This window comes from Tenrec ecaudatus, chromosome 14, assembly GCF_050624435.1.
Source record: "Tenrec ecaudatus isolate mTenEca1 chromosome 14, mTenEca1.hap1, whole genome shotgun sequence".
Taxonomy (NCBI): Eukaryota; Metazoa; Chordata; class Mammalia; order Afrosoricida; family Tenrecidae; genus Tenrec; species Tenrec ecaudatus.
The window spans coordinates 48,562,511-48,583,145 of record NC_134543.1 but is presented as its reverse complement, the minus strand read 5'-3'; the positions used below and the strand labels follow the sequence as shown (position 1 = coordinate 48,583,145).

General features: G+C 43.6%; 1 protein-coding gene across 3 annotated transcripts in view; it reads left to right on the top strand.

The window, feature by feature from the left end:
• Positions 1-20,635, top strand: part of TMEM260 (transmembrane protein 260) — a 69,333-nt gene that overhangs the window by 14,831 nt on the left and 33,867 nt on the right. For all 3 annotated transcript variants that reach the window (XM_075532386.1, XM_075532385.1, XM_075532384.1), the window contains exons 4-6: positions 14,236-14,413; positions 15,814-15,927; positions 19,844-20,023. In XM_075532386.1, the coding sequence (XP_075388501.1) occupies positions 14,236-14,413; positions 15,814-15,927; positions 19,844-20,023 (472 nt within the window). The remainder of the gene's footprint in view (positions 1-14,235; positions 14,414-15,813; positions 15,928-19,843; positions 20,024-20,635) is intronic.

The following is a 20,635-nucleotide window of genomic DNA, read 5'->3' as shown; positions in this document are numbered from 1 at the left end:
TGGCCTAATCCCTTTGATATCACCAGGTATCCTCCTGTTCATGGGTTAATTGCTTTAAAAGCGAAGGCAATATTCTGAGCGGTGGGCCGCTTCACCTTTCCACAGCTGTTCCCATTGAGTGACAACTAAATCCCATGTGTAAGATGAGGAAGGGCTCAATCTCCAATTGGGAGAAAATTTATGTAAACCGCAATCCCTTCAGAATGTGCGGAAGTCGGAGACTTTCTTGATTTACTCTGCTTTTCCCAGAAAGCTCTATTGTTCACTTCCCTAAGTCCCATCAACCCTTTGTAGCAGAATATCACAGCGGCAGCAGATAGCTTGAAATATATAAATGCTATCATAGCTCTGATTAATAGCAGTGCTTATGAGTCAAGTCTGATAACAGTACAGCTCTCCACTCAATTTCAGATACTGCTAATGGAATCTGTCTTCTCCAATTGTAATATGAGAAGCCCTAATTTGCCATGGAGCTTGGAGCTGTCACCAGTAGGGGATTGTGGGGTCAGATGGGAGCTGCCAGGTTTTTGCCCTGCAGCTTGTATCTCTCACTTTGAATAGAGCAGCCCCCTGCCTGCCAGTTAGCTGATAGGCCGCCGTGGGGTTTATGCCACTGTGTACAATAGAGGAGGGCTCCACAGGCTGACTTTATAATTGTGAAGCGAGCTCATATTTCCACAGCCACTGTGCTGCATAATTTCTAATAAGTGGTTTTTAACAAATGTCAGATTATGAAAAGTTTCCTCAATTACAAAAACTTATAAAACATTGAAATTGCTAAATCTGCCTCCTGCCGAGGTTTTACCTCTCTGGAGCGCGCCCTGGGTGATGCTGCCTAACTGTCGCAAGACTTGGCGTAGTTTTCCTTTCAAAAACACAAACAACATTGCAGATTGCGGTTCGTCTAGACCCGCGGCTTTCCAGAGCCACAAAAAGAGAACGCAGTCGGAATCACTGGAAATCGTAAACTCGCCTCCGTCCCTCTGCAGAGTAGCGTTTTAGTCTGCAACTACTGTTTCCTGGACTCCTGCCGCGGAAGGAAGCCGGTTCAGACCCTCCTTACCCTGCGAGTTTTGCTTATCAAGGTGTCTGGAGTTGGCACTCGAGACTTTTAGCATCATCTGGATTGTTTAGAGCTAGGCAGCCTCTTTGAAGTTCCACGTGCAAAGGGGCTTCGTGGGACGCCAGTGTTTTGGGCTAGTGCCTTGGAGGCTGATATGCAGAACTGTACTCTCTAACACACTGGGTCGTTTCTAGTGAATGTAAAATACACTGCCACAATCGAGTGAAAAGCCAATGCGGAGGTCCTGTATTTTTAAACATTTTAAGCAGAACTCACTGCTACCTTTAAATTTGGGCTATTTTAAACTAGGCTGCACCTCAACTGAACCTCGCCCCCACTTCTGCAAGCTATTTGTTATACCACGAACCCGTCATGCAATGTAGAGTGAATGGTGCTGGTTCCTACAAAGTCAAGTTCAGTGTGTTTTAAAAATAGATATTTGGGTGTAATTTTGTATACCCAAGAGTCACTGCCATCCAATTGGTTTTGACTCACAGTGACCCTCTAAGACAGACAGGCAGACAGACTGATACAACTCCGTAGGGTTCTGCAGACCATGAATCCTCATGGGAGCCTCTCTTTCTCCCAGGAAGCAGCTGGTACGTTTGAACCACTGACCTTTGCAGTTAGAAGCTCCTTGCTAACTGTGCCACTGTGCAGCCAGGGCTCCTTGTAAGTTCATGGGATATAATAAAATGAATTGTTCTAAACCTTGAATAACATTTGTTAGTTGCTGGGTAAATCTTAATTCGAATGGAAATGGTATGATTATGTGTGCTTTTTCCATTCTGAAGGCTTTTAAACATTTCCCCAATTTTACTTAGTGCTTCTAAATCAGGACTAATACTCTGGGCATTTCCTTTTAGTACAGTAGAAGTTAATACTTTTGTAGCTGAAATTTGAGAGCAGAAGCATTTCTCTTTTTGATTTGCATTAGTGAAACACAATTAACCTTGGTCGGCTTTCCACCTGGAGTGGGAGTACATTTTTATGAAATTCGGGAAAAGGAGATTATGTGAAGTCATTAGAGACAAAGGTGTTTTTAGTCCTCTTAGATATGGTGATGGTGATGCTTGCTAACCATAAAAAGTTGGTGTTTTAAACCCATCAGCTGCCCAGTGGGAGAAAGCTGTGACCCTCCTATTCCATAAAGGTTGACAGCCTTGGGAACCCTATGGGAAAGTTCTACACTGTCCTGTAGGTCGGAATCGACTCAGCAATGAGTTCTTATACTACACTCTGTACTACTGATGTCTGCTAATTACTTCTAAACGTGAAAATATTTAGATCCCGCTGCTCTCTAAGTGGAGCCTTGGTGGTGTCATGGTTACAAGCTGGGCTGTTAGCTCTAAGGTCAGCAGTTCGAAACTACCAGCCGATTGACAGGAGAAAAAAACGCGCTTTCTCTCTGAGTTTTGGAAACTCAGAGACAGGTCTACACTGTCCTATAGGGTCACTATGAGTCACATCAACTCGAGGGGATGAATTTGGTGCTTTTTGGTTGTTTGCTTTTTGGTTCTGTAAGGAGGAGCCCCAGTGGCATAATGGGCTGCTAACTCCAAGGTCAACAGTGGGAATCTACCACTGCCCTACATGAGAAGAAGGCTTTCTATTCTTGTTAAAATGTACAGCCTCAGAAACCCACAGGGGCAGCCCATAGGGTTGCTATAAGCAGGAATCCACTCAATAGCAGTGAGTTTTTTTGCATTCTCTACATGGCCACTAACTATCTTTTGCTCACAGGCCACATAATAGATGCTCAATGCCTATTTGCTGTAAGAATGTTGAGTGAATTAAGTTCAGTATTGCACCTTTCAGTAGCTTAACTTCTCTGCTTTCCCAGAGATCCAGGCATGGGTGTTTATGCAAACGAGCTAGAAGGGCATATTTTCATGAGCAAGACCCAGAAAGATAAACACTTGGGGATGGTAGATTTGTTGCTAATTATGTCCTGTGTTCTGATACTTTTCCCCACTATCCATTGCACATTTTTAATCATTAGTTTAAGTTGACACCAATAGTAATTTATGTAGCAACAATTCTCCGATACTGCAGGTAGCCTACAAACTCAAAATAGGAGTTGTACATGTTGTACATGTGGGTGGAAGGAAGGTCTTATGCCTCCATATTGTTTGGGTTTGTTTTTGTTTTGTTTCCTTTCTCTCTCTCTCTCTCTCTCTCTCTCTCTCTCTCTCTCTCTCTCTTGCTTGTACTAAAGACAAATACATGCAGAGCCTGCATTGAAGACAAATACATTCATGAATTTTCTGAGGCACGTCAAATGTGTGTTCCAGAAGAATGTCAGGTTTCTGTTATTTGCCTTTTGATTGCAGGTTAGACAAACATGTGACTACACATGAAAATCAAATACCGAGCAGTGGAAAGAAAAATATACCTTATCGTCAATAGCAAACCTGTGTCGGTGGTATAAATTGTAACCTACTGTTTTATCCATTGTGTCAACAGATGAATAGTGTTCCATCAGGGAGAAAACTCTGCAATCAGTCCCTTGCTTCGGAATCTTATTTAGGCCTCACAGATTTTATGGATAAAAAAGAAGACAGTTGTGCTTTAACCAAAGGATTCTCATCTTTACATTTGCTAGGATGCTCTTAAAAGCATCTCATCTTCCCTCTCCCAGTGGAGATTTTGTTACGTCAATGATCTGGGTGAAATTTTACACGTGAGACTCTCCTTTCCCTACTCTCTCCCCTACACTCGGTGTGGCTCTCTTACTGACAGTCACTATTCCAGTGATCTTAGTGTTAACTGCAGTGAAAAGAAACTAGAAAGATTCAATTGCTATAAGTAGACCAAAGAATAGTTTTATGCTATAAAATATATTTATTTGCATAAAACCAAGCACACTGCAATGGCTTTTAGATTATTTGACATTCTGAATCTAGAGTCTCATTGCTTCCCTGGAGGAGTGGGAAACCTTAAGAATTAGGTATACTTTTTTTAAGACTTGATTCTGGTTATTCTTATGGACACATGACTATCTTTTATAATACATCGGTTGTGTTATTAAAGTTACCATTGGATTGGTGTTTGAAGATAGGATCTTTTCTCCATGTGACCTTATAAGATTATATCTTCCCATAAGTCAGCTTAGATTCTAAAAAATCCATTTTATTGGAAGAAATCTTTCCTTTGACCTTCTGCTCTGAGACTCTATGAGAATTAGATTGCGAATAGAAGGCATTTTTCCCTGATAATATGTTTTATTCATAACGAAGTGTTTTTGAGTTAAAATGGAAAATTGCTTAGGCTATTTGGCAATAGATTAGTAAGTTATGGTGAAAATAATTCTCATTTATAACCTCATTGTAATTTATCCTTTTTTCCTCCAAAGTACTATCATTTAGTTGAACTCAATGCATCAGTTTCAATAGAGATATGTAGCTTTTTTTATTTTAATGAGCTCATTTTTAGAGTCTACTTTAGTAGGCTAAGTGTAATTAAAAGATATATTTTAACTCTTTCTTATTTTTATTAATCATTTTATTGGGGGCTTTTACAAATCTTATAACAATCTATCATTCAGTTGTATTAAGCACACTTGTACATATGTTATCATCAACATTTCCAAAACATTTTCTTTCTACTTGAGCCCTTAGTATCAGCTCGTCTTTTTTCTCCTCCCTCCCCAACCTTCCCACTCTAGTGAATCCTTGATCAATTATATATTATTATTGTTCTTTTGTATCTCACACCGTCCATTGTCTGTCTTCACCCACATTTCTGTTATTCGTCCCTCTTGGGGGTGGGGCGAGGGGGGTATACTTTCTTATTTAAAAAATAATAACTTATAAGACTAATTATTTAAAAGAATTAACTAAATGAAAATTAAAATAGGCCTCTTAGGTTGCCAAGTGAAGAAACACAATAATGTTTTCAATTATGGCATTTTTATTTGTTAAAAAATATTAATCAGACAGTAGGAATTATTTATTTTGTCTGATTTTTTTAGAGTACTTATTTAACCTACGAGTCATTGTCACATTAGGCTTTATGCATGCTGTAAGGCAGCTTGTTTTATGGGCTCAGAACAATTTTGTTTAAACTCATGCTTAAATAATAACATTAAACTGGACATGCCTTCCACGTAGTCTTAGAAGGACGATTACTGAGCCAGAAATTTGGTCAGTATTACAGAGACTAAGATGTCTGAACATGCTGCTTAAATAATTTAAGCATACCAACAGTTTGATACATATATGTTGCCTTTTGGGAAAAATAAACAACCCATTAGAGTGAATTAATTCTGCTTAGAGTTGCCCCTCCCCAAAAAATATGAGGGGTACCCATCAAAACCTAGATGTGATATGAGGGGGATAGTGCATTTGGAGTTCCTTCCACCAGGTCAGACTGTTCATCAAGCTTTCTACAGAGGGTCTGAAAAGGTTGTGTAAGAGAGTGGGACCAAAAGAGGCCTGGTTTATGGCACATACACTTTACTTACCTGACCTCACTCCATGGACTCCTTTTTGTTCACACGAGTCAAGAGGGACATGAACGGACCATGATTTGATGATGTAGAAGAGATGAAGAAAAAACGGAGTGAGGTACTATGAGCAATCCAAACAAATGGGTTTGAAAAATGTTTCCAAGAATGGAATCGCAGATTTGACAAATATATTAAGTGTCATAGAGAGTACTTTGAAGGTGATAAGGTTGTTTTGTAAAAAAAAAAAAATTAAAAAATTAAATGTATAGCTTTGGGGTAAAATTCCAAGGATGTTTTTTTTTCGGTACCCCCTTGTATGCAAGCTAGTTTTTAAAATCATCAGCAGGCACCTTCACTGAAAGGGATGATATTTGACCAGATTCATAAGATGACCAAAAAAAACAATAATAATAAGATGACAGAGACACCCGTGAACAATGAGGACAGTGAATACCTTGGAGACTAGGAATTCTGTGGACTCAGTGAAAGATTTCTTTTAAAAAAAAGCAAAAAACTTAAAAACACACAGTAAAAGTACTTTCTTCACCTTTAAAAAATACCACCAGTTTGACTTTTATAACATCTCTTACCTAAGCCTTCTGTCCATTTCATCTGTCCTGCCTCTCAAATATGTAGTGGTGCATTGATATGGAAGAGTGGTCGATATTTGGTTCAATAAGGCATAAGTTAGAAACTTTGGGGACTCTTTTTTGAAACTTCATAGAAATTCCAGAAAATGTAATAGACTTTCATAACACATCATTATATGAAAGACAATACAAGTAGCTGCGGATCTTCTACATTTTATTATTCTCTGCAATATTATTTTGATAGCCAAGGATTACATCAAGTAACATGACACAAAAATGATTTTAAAGTCAATTGATGTCAGTCTTCTTGCCAGAAGAGCACTTAAACACTTAAAGTATAGAATGGTTATTCCTTAAGTTTCTGGAACATGTATACACTTCACATTAGTGGGTTATGTGTTGTGCTGCAAACCACAGGTCAGCAGTTCAAACCTACCAAGTGTTGTACGGGAGAAAGATGAGGCTTTCTACTGTAACACTCATGGTCTCCAAACCTCACAGTGGGAGTTCTACCCTGACCCAATAGGGCCACTATGAATCAGAACGACTTAATTACAGTGAGAGGGTTTTTTTTTAGTAGGTCAAGAAAATGAGAATGAATCTCTTAATTTTCCCCCTTTCATTTCATTTATTTCCCTAGTTTCCAAGGGTGTAAATCTTTAGTGCAGCAGACTGCCTGCCTCATCTTTCCCCCACAGTGCACTTGGTGGATTCAAGCCCCTGACCTTCCCCACATGTGTAAGCTGCTATGCCATACATGTTCTAGTGAACATAGGCTGGGGCTGTGGTTCTCTTTGGGGGTTGAAATACCCTTTCACAGGGGCCGCCTAAGAAAACATCAGAAAACACCTATTTCCGATGGTCTTAGGAACCGAGACACCACTCCTCTATCTGTCTCCAGGGCGTTCCGCCCACATGTGGATACGCCCACATACGAGTGCCCGGCGTGAACACCTCCCCATGCTACACCTTGCTTCAAGACAACATTTCATTTATTTGCCATTAGAAATAAATATTTCACAATATAGAATTACATATTGTTTTTGCTTTCATTATGTTCAATTTGTAACCATGAAAATACGTCCTCCCTATCAGCTATTTACATGACGATTCATAACAGCAAACTTACAGTTATGAAGTAGCAGCGAAAATCATGTTATGATTGGGGGTCACCCCCATGAGGAACTGTCTGAAAGGGGCATGGCCTAAGGAAGGTGGAGGACCCCTGGGCTGGGGGAAGGAGAGAGCTGTGCTGCGTGGAAGCACTTAGCCCAGTGAAGACCAGGCACAGAGAACCGCATGGGCAGTGAAACCTAGGGGTGCGAAGCAGCATCTAAGTATCGACTCTCAGGACAAACAGCTAGTTTCGATGAAAATCTTGTGACTCTGCAGCCAACTTCAGGCACGCCTTCTCCATCCTGGCCTGTGTTCAGCAATGACGCCCTCTGACTGCCCTGTAACAGTGTGAGTCCCCCTCCCCCTTTCAGCTCCCTGTCCACTCTCTAGCAGGGCGTCAGCTTTCTCTCCAGTTTAATCGAGACCTAGAACTTTGGGGTCTGCCCTCTTATTTCCTCGGTCAGCCCCTTGGGAGCTCTTGTGATGTCATGAATTGGGTGTTGGGCTGTTCACTGCAGGATCAGCAGTTCGAATTCACCAGCAGTAATTAGTAAGAAGATGGGACTTTGGGGTCCTGTAAAGATTCTCAGTCTCAGAAACTCAAAGGAGCACTTCGGCTCTGTCCTAGGGGATCACTAGGATTTGGAATTGAATCCATGGCAGTGGTGTTTGGGTTTGGTCAGCCCCCTTCTGGCTTGACACCCTTCCCTTCCCTTCCCCACCCAGTGCCATGGCTCCTTACCTCCACTCCCTTTCTCTCTTGTCCCTTTGTCCTCCTGACCTAACAAAGCCCCCAGTCCTGACTGTTCCACCCCCTTACCATCCCCCATTCCCCCACTCCACAGTCCTGCTGCAGACCTGAATGCAGCCCTGCAGAATGGTGATGCTTCTCCAGGGTGTCGCACCCCAGGGGGGCGCTCACTGCTACCCTCACAGGCTGCCTTTGTCCCTCCTCGGCCGCTGAACTCTCCCACGACAGATGTTTCAAATCTACTTTTCTTAACCCGCTAGTTTATACAGGGAGGCGTCACAAAGTCAGTGCAAATAGTCCGTTCTCTCTTAATTTCATTTTTCCATGAGCTTTCTTGATGTCCCCCATACATGTGTGTGTCATTACATGTGGTTTCTTCCAGAATGTTCGCATAAGGTAGACTTTTTAAGGTAATGTGTTAAAACATGGGCATTTAAGGAGCACTTACAATTTGGCTTTTTTTTTCTTTAACATTTTTTTCATTATGAATTAGGTAAGGATCTTATATTTCAGATCAATCTTGTATTCAACAGTTTAAACTCCTTACGAGACCCCCCAATAGTTTCTCTACCAACCCCCCCCTTGATTTCTCTTTTCTCTCTTGTGAATGGCTATTTTCTCTTTCATCCAACTTCATATAGCTTGACCTCTAGCCTACTGCTTCATCTCTTCTCCCTGCTCCTGACCCCACCCCACCCCCTTGGTAACCTCCAAAATCTGTTACCTTAGATATGAAAGTCTTTGGGGTTTCTTCTCCTTTATGGGCTCAGGCAGTGTTTGTCTATTTTTGATGGACTCGTTTCATGATGCATCATGTTCTCCAGGGCAATCCATGTCAGGAAGCGCGTCATGGTTTCATCATGGTTGTTTTGGTTTGGTTTTGTGTTTGCCAATGCATAATAGGTCCTGTGTGTAGGTACGAACGTTTCTTTACCCATGCTGCTTCTAGTGGGCATTTCGGTTACTCCAGCTTCTTATTTGACTTTCAAAAGACTGTTGAATCAAAGGAATCTATATGGGTCTAGCCTATATAGATGAATTTATAAAAAACATCAATAGTGAAACGAAGGCGTTTCCAAAATATCTCCTATTCTGTGGGAGTGTATTCATAAAGTACAGCTCTTAGGCACACTGCCCTCTCCCCCATTCTCCAAGGCTCCCCAGACCGTCTGCACAGCCACCGGCTGTGTGTAACTGGAGGCCTGCCTGTTGCTGGGATGCACAACTGGTTTCAGCAGAGCTTTCAGCCCAAAATGGACTCGGAAGGAAGGAAATTGACATGAGCTCTCAGCTAGGGAAAACCCCGTGGATCACAAGAGCCCACTCTGAGAGCTCCTGGGGATGGCCCAGGCCCAGGCCCAGGCCCAGGCGATAGCAGGTTAGGGACACAGTAGGGGAGCCTCAGCGTTTATTTTCCTGATGTCTTCAAAAAGTTTCCTTTGAAAACCTAATAGGAATAATAAAATGATAAGGCAGTAGGTTTCCATCAAGATTCTTGGTTGCAAGAAGTTAACGTTGGCTATATTCGGTAGAAAGAGCTCTGGTGGCATCGTGAGTTACACATTGGACTACTGACCACAAGATCAACAGTTCAAAACCACCAGCTGCTCTGTGGGAGAAAGACGAGGCTTTCTGCTCCCATAAAGATGTCCGGTGTTAGAAACCCTATGTTAGGTCCTTATGACTTGGAATCTCCTTGTAGGCAGAGGGTTTGGGTGTTGAGTAGAAAAGAAACATCACAAGGCTAGGGGAGCTCACAGACGCTCTAGAAAGGCAGCATTCCCAGGCTCCGAGCCTGAAATATCATTTAGTCTTAGCAGGTAAGTTCACGTGAGGCTACCACCAGCAGGATCTGAGCTCTGGACACGGTCCCTGAAATGCTGCCGTTGCTGTCTATGGAAGTGAGGCTTAGATGCCATCACCCTTGTCTGATGGGAGACGGCCCTGCCCCTGCTGCTCTGTCTGAGTAGTTTCGGATTCAAAGCAAGGACCGGGCAGGGCCTCTGACAAGCAGAGCTTGACCTTGGTCCTGCGCCTGTGCTGTAGCTGCAGGGGAGCCTGGGAGAATGAATATCTTGTATTTCCAGCCTGGGGACTGTGCCTTAAACTGGGTATCCCTCAAACAGAGAAGGTGGACACTTCAGATGTTAAATGAGTAGCCAAAAATGTATCCATAAAAGGCCCTCTGCTTCAGTTTACATGCCCATGCCTGCAAACCATTGGTGCTCAAAAAGTCAAGATTATACGTTTGATTCCCATGACTGATTTATAAACCTTCTCTCCCCTTTCCTTCGTCAGCAGTTCCACAGGTCATTTCTCTGATACCAAGAAAAGGGGTGGAAGGAATAGCAAAAACCACCCTGACCTCAGAAAAAAATGTCCGGCTCTAGACTCGACTGATGTGGGGTTAGTGTTCAAGAAAATGCTGCTGTGCTTTAACTATCTGGGTGGCGACGGGGTCGATGTTAACCCCAGACCCCATCATTTTACCCTGCTCTTCCCTTCTTCAGACTGTACCGTGCACTCCTTGAAAGGGCTGCGAACGTGGTTCATGTCCCAGTAACCCCCTGCGGCACTCCCAACACCTTGGCATGCCTTCCTCAGCTTCACAAGGTGACTTCAAAGTCATTGTAGACGAGCCAATCCTGAGTTCTCTTCCGGAGGATTCGTAGATAGCAGGACTTTTTTTCAGTGCTATTTAATTCTTCAGTGGTTTTCAACTTTGACTAATTACCCCTAAAAAGAAAAAACAAAACAAAAGTGGTTCCAACCAGACTCAGCGGTTTTGAATGCAAGTCTGGTAGTGTGTCGTCTCAATCAAATGTGTCACTGAGCACCATTCTCATCACACCGATGATATACGATCCAGGAGCAACAGCTTCAACCAAGCAAAAGTCTTATTTACTCTCCCTAATCTGGCACAAAATGTCTTACATTCAACCTGAAGTAACTGGCCAGACCCCAGAATGGGGTGGCACTAAACAGCTATGCCAACAGTTTGGGTCCCGGGCCTGCTACCTAATTGCCATAGAGCCTTGGAAAATTACTTGACCTCTCTGAGTCCTAGGTTTTTCATCGGCAGAAAGCAAGTACACAGTCCCACTCTTAGAATTCCCATGAACGTCAAATGAGTTCATAGGAAGAACGCACTTAGAGCCACTCCTGGCACATGGCCACAAAGCAAAACAAAAATAAATGCAGTCAGTTTATCATCCGATGGATCGTGTAGCTTGTCACTTTGGCGTAATTTCAGACTTCAAGAAGAGTTCTAAGAACTGCCTCCTTTTCATCCCCTCATCCAGATTCCCAAAGGTCAATATAGCGTCACGTTTCTTCACCCTGACTCTGTGGAGGTATAGTTTTGTTTCCTTTTAAGCAGTTTCAGAATAAATTCCACACGTGATGCCCTTTTGCCTTGAAATGCTTCCTAAAAGTCAGAGCCCAGTTTTACATATCTACAGTACAGTGATCAGAAGCAGGAAATTACCACTAGTATCGTATTATTATCTCTGCTGCAGACCCGATGCAGATTTTGTCAGTTGTACAAATAACACTATTTATGGCAGAAGTAAACCCCAGATCATTCATTGTACTCCACTGTCCTGTCCCTTTCCGTCATTCATGGCCATCAAGTGGGTGCTGCCTCCTAGCGGCCCCTTAGGACAGGGTAGAACTACCCTCGCGTGTTTCCAATACTGTAGCTCTTCACGGTAATGGAAAGCCCCATCGTTCTCCTACAGAGCAGGCTGGGGGTCGGCACTGCTAACCTTGCAGATCGCAGCCCAACGCATGACCACTACACCACCAGGCCTCCTATCTTCCTTGAGCCTCTTAGTTGGGAACAGTTCTGCGGGTGTTTGTTCCTTTGGGTCCTTAAGGAGTTTGATTTTTTGATAAGTACTAACTAATTATTTTATTAGAATGTCCCTCACTTTGGGTTTGCCTGCATCCAGTATCTGCCAGGCATACCGTAGAAACAATGCTGTCTTCCTCTGCGTGCACTTGGGCCAGACGCCCGCCCTGCGCCCTGCTGTTTGTCTCCTTCCTAGGGCTGTTCCCTTGGAGCCCTTCGTGAAGATGCTGTCTGTCAGATTTTCCAACTCTAAAGGTACCATTTTTATGCATCACCGTAGATTCATGGGTTCTGGTTTATACTACACAAACAGGTTACAGTCTATTACCACAGTTATTTCCATGCTCAAATTATTTCCCATTTGGACATAGGAGCTCCCTCTAGCTGGCTTCACTCCAGTCTCTGAGTGCATCCTGACCACTTTCTGCTCCAAAATGTTTCAGACTCATTTTCCTCAGACCCAGTTCTTCAAAGACACTCGGTTATGTTCTAAGTGGAGGAAGAAATCTTACATCATATGCTTACTTTCCTGGGATATATATATATATATATATCACTTATATGTGTGTGTGTATATATGTATATATATAGGCCCTGGTGGAGTAGTGGTTATGCATTGGGTTATGCATGTACGTATATACATATAGGCTCTGGTGGAGTAGTAGTTATGCTTTGGATTGCTAATTGCAAGGTCAGCAGTTTGGAACCACCTGCTGCTCCTTGGAGAAAGATGAGACTTTCAACTCCCATAAAGAGCTACAGTCCAGGAGCCCATAGGGCCAGTTCCACCCCGTCCTATAGGGTCTGTAGGAGTCAGAGTCAGCCCAATGGCAGTGAGTTTGTACATATAACACTTTCAGGTGCAGTCATTCTCCCATTCATTAAAATTCCTTTGCTTAGGTCAAGTGCTTCAAACATAAACACATTTTAACTGCAGTGGACATTCCAAAAACAATGCAAAATAATGGTGCAGACAATAAAAGGCTATAGTTATCAAGAGATAGGCTAGAAAATTTGGAATTCGAGATAAATTGTGTATATATATTTGGATAGATAGATAAATATGATTTTAATAGAAAGGAGTAGGGGAGAAACATGATTCAAGGGCACACAGCCTGAGCAAAGATAGGGAATCAACAACAACCATGGTCTGTTAAGGAATCTTGAGGGGCCTCACTAATTGGTGGAATAGGAAGATTGATAATCAATGGATAGGTAGAGATAGGTTATTGGGAACCCTGGATCTAGGCTGACCCATTTAGAATCTATTCTGCAGGCAATGAAGAGTCCTTTAAAGTGTATTCATAACAACTATGCTCTGGGATGTTTAATCTGGATGTTCTATCACAGAATCAATTGGAAAACAGAAGATAAATTAGGAAACCCCTAAAATAATTATTTTAAATAATAGGAAAATAATTCAGAAGAAAGAAATGACTTTAATGTATTAAATCAGGATCACTTGGAGAATGGAGAACTCCAAGAAATCAAGGAATAATGAAGAAAGAGAAACAAATCACCTCAAAGAAAAACAGATTTAGCGGTTTTTATTTAACTTTTTGCTACAATGTTTGATAAAACAATATGTTTAAAGAATACTAACTTAGGGGCATACAATGGTGTAATTACTAGACAAGATACTGTTTACTGGATGTCATGACGCTGTTGGAAATAGATATTTGGTTTAGTATTTTCAGTTTTCATAGATTCCGATTCGAGCGACGACAGCACCTCGTTTGGGTCTGATATGCCCCAGCATCTCAGCCATATTCCCGTCTCACCCCACTCTCTGAACTGAGATCTCGAGTCTCGCTTGCTCTGAAATGTGTGACCCTTGTTGGCATGGGGGGGGGAGGGGGTATTGGCCTCACAAGGGAGCAATCCTTGATTCGTTGGGTGCTGTTGAAATTCAATTTTCTCTCTCCCTGTAGAAACGTTGTTGTTAACGTCAAGTTTATCTAAAGAAGGCACCATCAGAAACATAGCTCATAAGATCTTTAATTTGTTGACTATTGTGACCAGTACAGCCTGTCATGCGGTGGGAAGTAGAGATAGCAAGTCCATAGGTCCGAACAGTCCCCCAGGAGTGAGAACCAGTGTTCCCTAAGTCGCTATTGTACCATTGTTACCTCGACACATTCTTCCTTCTTAGTCTAAAGGGAGGCCACCCTTCTTCTTGGTGGCTATAACAAAGAAAACGTCTGCGTGCTGGCGGTCCATGTGAAGACGGAGCCACTATCCAAAGGACCTGTTGTGACTAGGTCGGCTTCTTGCGTGAAGTCATGTCCCCACCATAGACCACGTTGGGCTAGTGCTGGGCGGCGGTCCTCATTTCTGCTGCTGTTTAGAGAAAGGCAATCAAGTCGGTCCTTTCTGCTGGGAAAGGAGCTGTCCTGTTGTCTGTCTCTGCAGGCTTTCTGGCTCGTGTGCTGGAGGAGCCCTCGCCGCGGGGGTGTTTGCATTCTCCCGGCTAGCATGGCAGTGGTCCGTCACAGCAGAAGTGTTCAGCTTAAACAACCTGTTTGTGGGGCTGCTTCTGGCGCTGACGGTGCATTTTGAGCAGGCAGCGACTGCACAAGAGAGATCAAAGGTAACCTATGTGCATCAAAGCGGAATTTCGTTTTCGTTTTCACACAGATGCTGTATCTCTTAAAGTTTAGCTACTGATTGCTTACTGATTACTGTCACAGTAAGGAAGGCAGGCTGCCACGGTCTGAGTGCCCGATTGTGAATGGAACCACTATAGCCTTTGTGGAACGTGGGGCTTGGCCCCCTTCCCCAGCCCCCAGAGCGCTCCGGATGATGAGGGAATTATCAAGCTCCTTGTTAGTCTTGTGGAGAAGATAGTCTTGTTCTGTTAAGGAGATAGATTTATCCCACCACCATGTGTGTGTGTGCGTGTGTGTGTGTGTGTGTGTGTGTGTGTGTGAGAGAGAGAGAGAGAGAGAGAGAGAGATGATAAGATACCAAGCTCTAAACTGACACCTTAACGCATGTGCCATGATGGTACATACATTTAATCCCTTGCGGGGATAAACAGTCAAATGGCTATTTTGTTCTGAACTAAAAGAGAACAAATGCAGAGACAAGGTCCTTGAGGAGAGATGAGAGTGCATGCTGAAGCCCCCAGAGCATGTGACATGTGCAAGAACCCAAGAGCTTATGACTCATGCACTAGAAAGGCCCAAATAGCCTTCCTCGAGGCAGCCTGGCTTCCTTAAAGTGCAGGAAAACCAAAGAGCATCAGAGTGGGTTATTCACAGTTCCCATAAGCAATCTGTGTTGTGGTAACCGTTTTGTTTGTTTGTTTAAAATTACGTGGGTTTTTTGGTTCAAATTAGAAAATAATACATAGTCCAGAAAAACAAAACCACCACCTACAGACAACCAGATTCCTACGTCAGAGTGCTTGCCAGCATGTCTTTGATGGAGAACAGATAAAGCAGAATGGCTGCACTTCACGCACAGTTGAGCGGCGGTGAAGAAAGCTGCGTGTCATTAGGATGGATGCATTGGGATAGGATGGTCAGTTACGATGGGCCTAGTCCCCACAAGAAGTTTCTATAAGTAAGGACACACGTGGAAGGACAAACAACAGTGACTTAACACAATAGCAAAGAGGATCAGTAAAACGCCGGGGTGATAGAGAGCAGTAATCATTCATTGGGCTGCTGACCAAAAGGTCAGTGGTTTAAACCCACCAGCCGTTTGCTGAGGTAAAGATGAGGCTGTCTGCCTCTGTAAAGCTTTATAGCTTCAGAAACCCCCTGGAGCAGTTCTGCTCTGTCCAATAAGGTCTCTGTAAGTCAGAATTGACCCACAGGTAGGAGGTGGTGAGGTGTGCATCAAAGAGATTGGTTCCCACCATTCCCATGGTACAAATGCTTGGTTTTATTAGAAAGAATCGCTTTTTACTATTGTGCTTTCTTAGTATTTTGTGTGAATTTTTAACTTGGATATTTTGGTTTTTTTCCTTGTATTTATTTTCAGATAGCTAAAATTGGTGCCTTTTGCTGTGGCCTTAGCTTATGTAACCAGCACACAATTGTGCTCTATGTTCTATGCATAATTCCATGGATTCTCTTGCGACTTTTAAGAGAGAAGGTAGGTTTTTCAACTTTGCCAAAATGAATATTCCTAATATTTCACTTGTGTCCAAAACATCACTCTCAGCATCCTGGAAAACCCAGGGCTTTCATTTTGGGGGTGTTTTTCTGTAGAGCGTAAGTAGCCATAGGTCCTAACAACACTGACCTGTAAATGGAAGCCCCAGACATGGCATGCTGTATTGATTTCAGTGGCACCTGGCGTGCTTCATGATTCCCTCACACTGATTCTGAATAGTGTCTGAAAGCAAACGGACTAGAAAGACTTAGAAGCCCACTATCAGATTTGACACACTAAGGCAAAGGCTGGTGTGGTGGGAATACCTCCTTCAGGCACCAGCCGAGTGCCGACCGTCCGTTCCAGGCCACATGCTGGCCCCATTGCTGGAGACGCGGCTCTCCACCCAGCAGACCTCATCCCGGCCACTGCGAGCTGAAGAATGAAGTCTGGCTAAGAACAGGCCTGTTTTCTCCGAACTAGAATTAAAAATATGTATCTTCCTTTCTTCTCTCTGCAAGAAAAGTAATGATAAACTAAAATGGCAGTGTCAAACAAGGTAATAAAAGTTGTTCCCGCCATGGGATCAGGTCAAGTTCAAAAGGTTCACAGGTAAGGAGAAGGCAGGGAGTTAGAGAAGAGCCCTTAGAAGGAGAGATGGCTCCTCTTCTGCCAGCCTTCCCTCCCAGAGGTTCACATATCAGCAAACTCATACGAAGCCACTGTTAGGCCATGGTATCTACTACTTTATTCATGGTTTGTACATTTAGGAATTACACCTCGGCTACATTTGTTTATCATTTTTTTAATTTGTCAATTATATACCCAGCTATAATCAGAAGCATAGCAGAAAACACATACAATAAAATTATTATGTAGGAATAGGGAAATGATTATACCATAGCTGTAGATAATGGCATTTACTGTAATTTAATACATTTTGTTTCTTGGCTTCTTGTGGAGGTTGCAAAATTCTTATGTAATAAATGAAACATGGAAACATAACAGTTGACAGTAAAGATAAACATTCTTTTTCTGGAACTGAATTCTACCAAGTCCACCATGCGAGTCTTTATGTAAGGGATATTGGAAAGCATAGCAGGTAGTGCCTGCAGTGGAGGTTTGGTAAATCTACAGAAAGGTCTTTCTATGGTCTTGATTTTAAAATGAAGATATAAAGATAGAACTCAGCGAAGACTTTTCCCTGCAATACCAGAGGACAGGTCCAGTCAAAGCTGGCTTCCGAGGCGATCTGCTAGTCTGGTTAAGTTCCAGGAAGAGAGGTCAGCTCAGAAGGCATGGAAACAGTTTGGGGGGGTCCCAAAGGGTTATTGACAGATTATGAGGAACTATCAAGAACGTGGAAGGCTGCACTGAGGAGAGAAGAGCCAGAGAGGAGCACTGGGGCTTGTTTTCCCATTACCGCCATGCACCTGCTCATTCTTCGAGGGTGACAAGGGGTGTCCTGCAAGAAGTCCACTGGGAAACTGTGTTCCATCCACCCTCTAGTCCTGATCTCGTCCCGTCTGACGTTTTGTTCCCCAAACTCAAAAGACATGGAAAAGGAACATGACTTGAGTCCCTACAGGATGCCAAAACTGCTCTTTGGGCCTGGCGTACATGGAAGAGGGCAGACTCCTTCGGGGCAGGGTTAGAGAGATGGAAATACTGCTTTCAAGAGTCTATAGACCGAGATAGAGAAAATGTCAAGCAATAGCTTTACAGTTTTATAGTTGTGTTGAATTAAAGTGTCTTAGACTTTAGGATTTTCTCGGGAAGCAAAACCAGTGAAGCTTACAAATAGCCATTCACTCTGGCCACCCAGTCAATTCCCACGCAGAGGGACGCTCGCCGCGGTTGCCACGGCTGGGACTCTGTATGCGGGCAGACAGCCTCTTTGTTCTCCTGCAGAGGGTGCTGAACTGGGGTTGAAGCTGCTCACGTTCACAGCTGTGCACTCCAGTGACTGCCCCCAGGGCTCCTAAGAGTATATGCAGAGAGGGTTCAGTCATGGAAATGACCCGCAGCTGTAGAGGCAGGAAACGTTGGATTGGGCACGTATATAAACTCACTGCCATCAAGTCAATTACGACTCATAGTGACAGGGTAGAACTGCCCCTGGGGGTTTCTGAGACTGTAACTCTTGATGGGATTGAAGGCTAATTTTGAATGTCTGACCTTGTAGTTAGCAGGCGTGGAATCACTACAGCCCCTCGGCCCTTGGAGAACACACACACACACACACACACACCCCACCCCCCTCACCCCCCAAATAATTCTACTTTAATTTCTCTGAGGTGCCATGTAGGCTGAAGGACATTTAAAAACCTCTCCAGGTGATTCCCATGTGCAGCTAGGGCTGCTAACTGTTCTTCTGGGCTCTGCTAGCTCTCCCAGCTGCCTCCTGCTTGTCTGCACACAAACCTGGGAGTTTCATTAGCTACAACTGACTTGTTTTAATTCTCATCAACTTTACAATGTTCCTACACTGACCACAAGCAGACGCTTACTTCCCTCAATGCCACTTGCAAGAACAACAAAGACATGCTGTCGGCTCGGCGGTGTCTTACCCTGTTTCCTGCCACCCTTCCTCGTGCATCTCATGGCCACCGCAGACATCTCAGAGGAACTCGGTGCCTTAATACAGCACTCTTCAATGCGGGGTGTTTATTTGAAATGCTAATATGAATCAGGGCTCCTACTTTTGATGAGTGTGACTTTGATTCTTGTATCAGTTCTCAAGTATAAATTTCCTTATTAAAAATAAATACATACAAGACTTGGCAGTCCCAGTCATGACCTTGACAGAGCCCTGGGGGCCTAGTGCTTTCCTCATTGGACTGTTAATTGCAGGGTGAGCAGTTTGAAACCACCAGTCACTCCATGGGAGAAGGATGTGGCTTTCTACTCCCATGAAGATAATAGTCTCAGAACCCGCAGGGCAGTTCTCTGTTCTGTGGGCTCAGTACGAGTCAGAATCGACTGGATGACAGTGAGTGAGAATTATGTCCCTTGGTAGTAACTCCTTTCCCAACGACTAAAACGACCAACAGTTGAACCTTTCTGACTCACTCACTCACTGCCATCCAGTTGATTCTGACTCATAGCGACCTTATAGGACAGGGTAGAACTGCCCCTGTGGGTTTGAGACTATAACTGTTTACAGGAGTAGAAAGCCTCCTCTCTCTCCTCTGGAGCAGCTGCTGGTTTTGAACTGCCCACTTCATGGTTAGCCCTCAATGTGTAACTACTGTTCCACCAGGGCTACTTGAATCTTTCCAATCTCCCAGATTGCACACAGTGACATTTCTTATCTTACCCCACTCCCCACTGAAGACCATTTAGTTGAGGTCAGAGGTTACATAAAAGCTAACTTAATCTGTGCCAACATTTCCACGAAATAACCAAAACCCTCTGAATAAAGCAACATATTGTCAATGCCTACTCATGGTGGCATTAAGCATCATATTGTCAATGCCTACTCATGGTGGCATTAAGCATCATATTGTCAATGCCTACTCATGGTGGCATTAATAGTGCTCTCTGTCTTCTGATGGTGATGGGAAACATGACCTGAGTACAATATATGGGCCACAGGCAAAATCAGCGGGGCAGCATTAGCTCTTCCCAGCATGTATCCTCAGCGGGCACTGCCAGCATGGTTTAAATGCGAGTTATGCCACAGAGACGATCCCTGTACATCTTTATGAATGTTGTTTGTCTCATTCCTATTTCACCTGCCCACGCAAAGGAGTTTGGGCCGATGGAATTTTCCAGTAATTCTTCTACGGCGACGTAATATAACTGGAGCGATCTGCTCTGTGTAAACACATTTGCTGTTGTCCTGGATGTGTTCTTGAATGTCCAGAATGAGTGGACTAAAATCATTGTTGTCCAACCTTGTGTTCTCCGGCAGGAGCTCTCCCTGGGCGCTTTGCTGAAGTTGGGTCTGTCCTTCTGTGTGGGCTTGCTCCCCTACCTCTACCTTCCCATATCCAGCTACCTCAACCACGCCCGCTGGACCTGGGGAGACCAGACGACAGTGCTGGGGTTCCTGACGCACTTCCTCCGGGAAGAGTACGGCACATTCAGTCTGGTAAGCTTCTAGTCAAAGCAGGAAATGAGCGGCAAAACTTCAGTGTTGTGCTTGGACCTTGACCGAGAAGGTTGTTGGACAGGGTGGGTGTGTGACAATGGATCCCACATTCATTCCCGTTCCTTAGGTAGCCATTGTGCCCCTTAGACTTGTCGAATTATTGGTGTAACGAACATGTCCTTTAAAAAGCTGGTCATCCCTTAAACCTGCCTCCTCCATGGAAGTGTAATGCACGTCCTGGGTGACGACCACGAATAGGACTCACTGCCTGCAGGCTGAAGCACTGTGGTCTTGTCAGCGTTGGCTATCCCGTGGACACTAGGTCCGTGACGTGAAATGGTGGGAAAGATGGAGGGACAAAACCTGAGATTTCTGGTGTACCTGGGCCAAACGTTTGGGTTTTTTCTTCCATGTAGTTAACGAGTGGGATTCATATTTGTATTTGGTTTTTCAAATCGAAGACATGTTTTTGAATGAGTTGTAATACACAATTGCACAGAATGGGGAAAAATGTGCTTTTTTAAAAGTCCAAAAGGCCTTGTTTTCCATATGACATAAATTAAGGGAAAACTTTAAATGTGGTTACAATAAAAGTTCTCTGAGAAATGAATG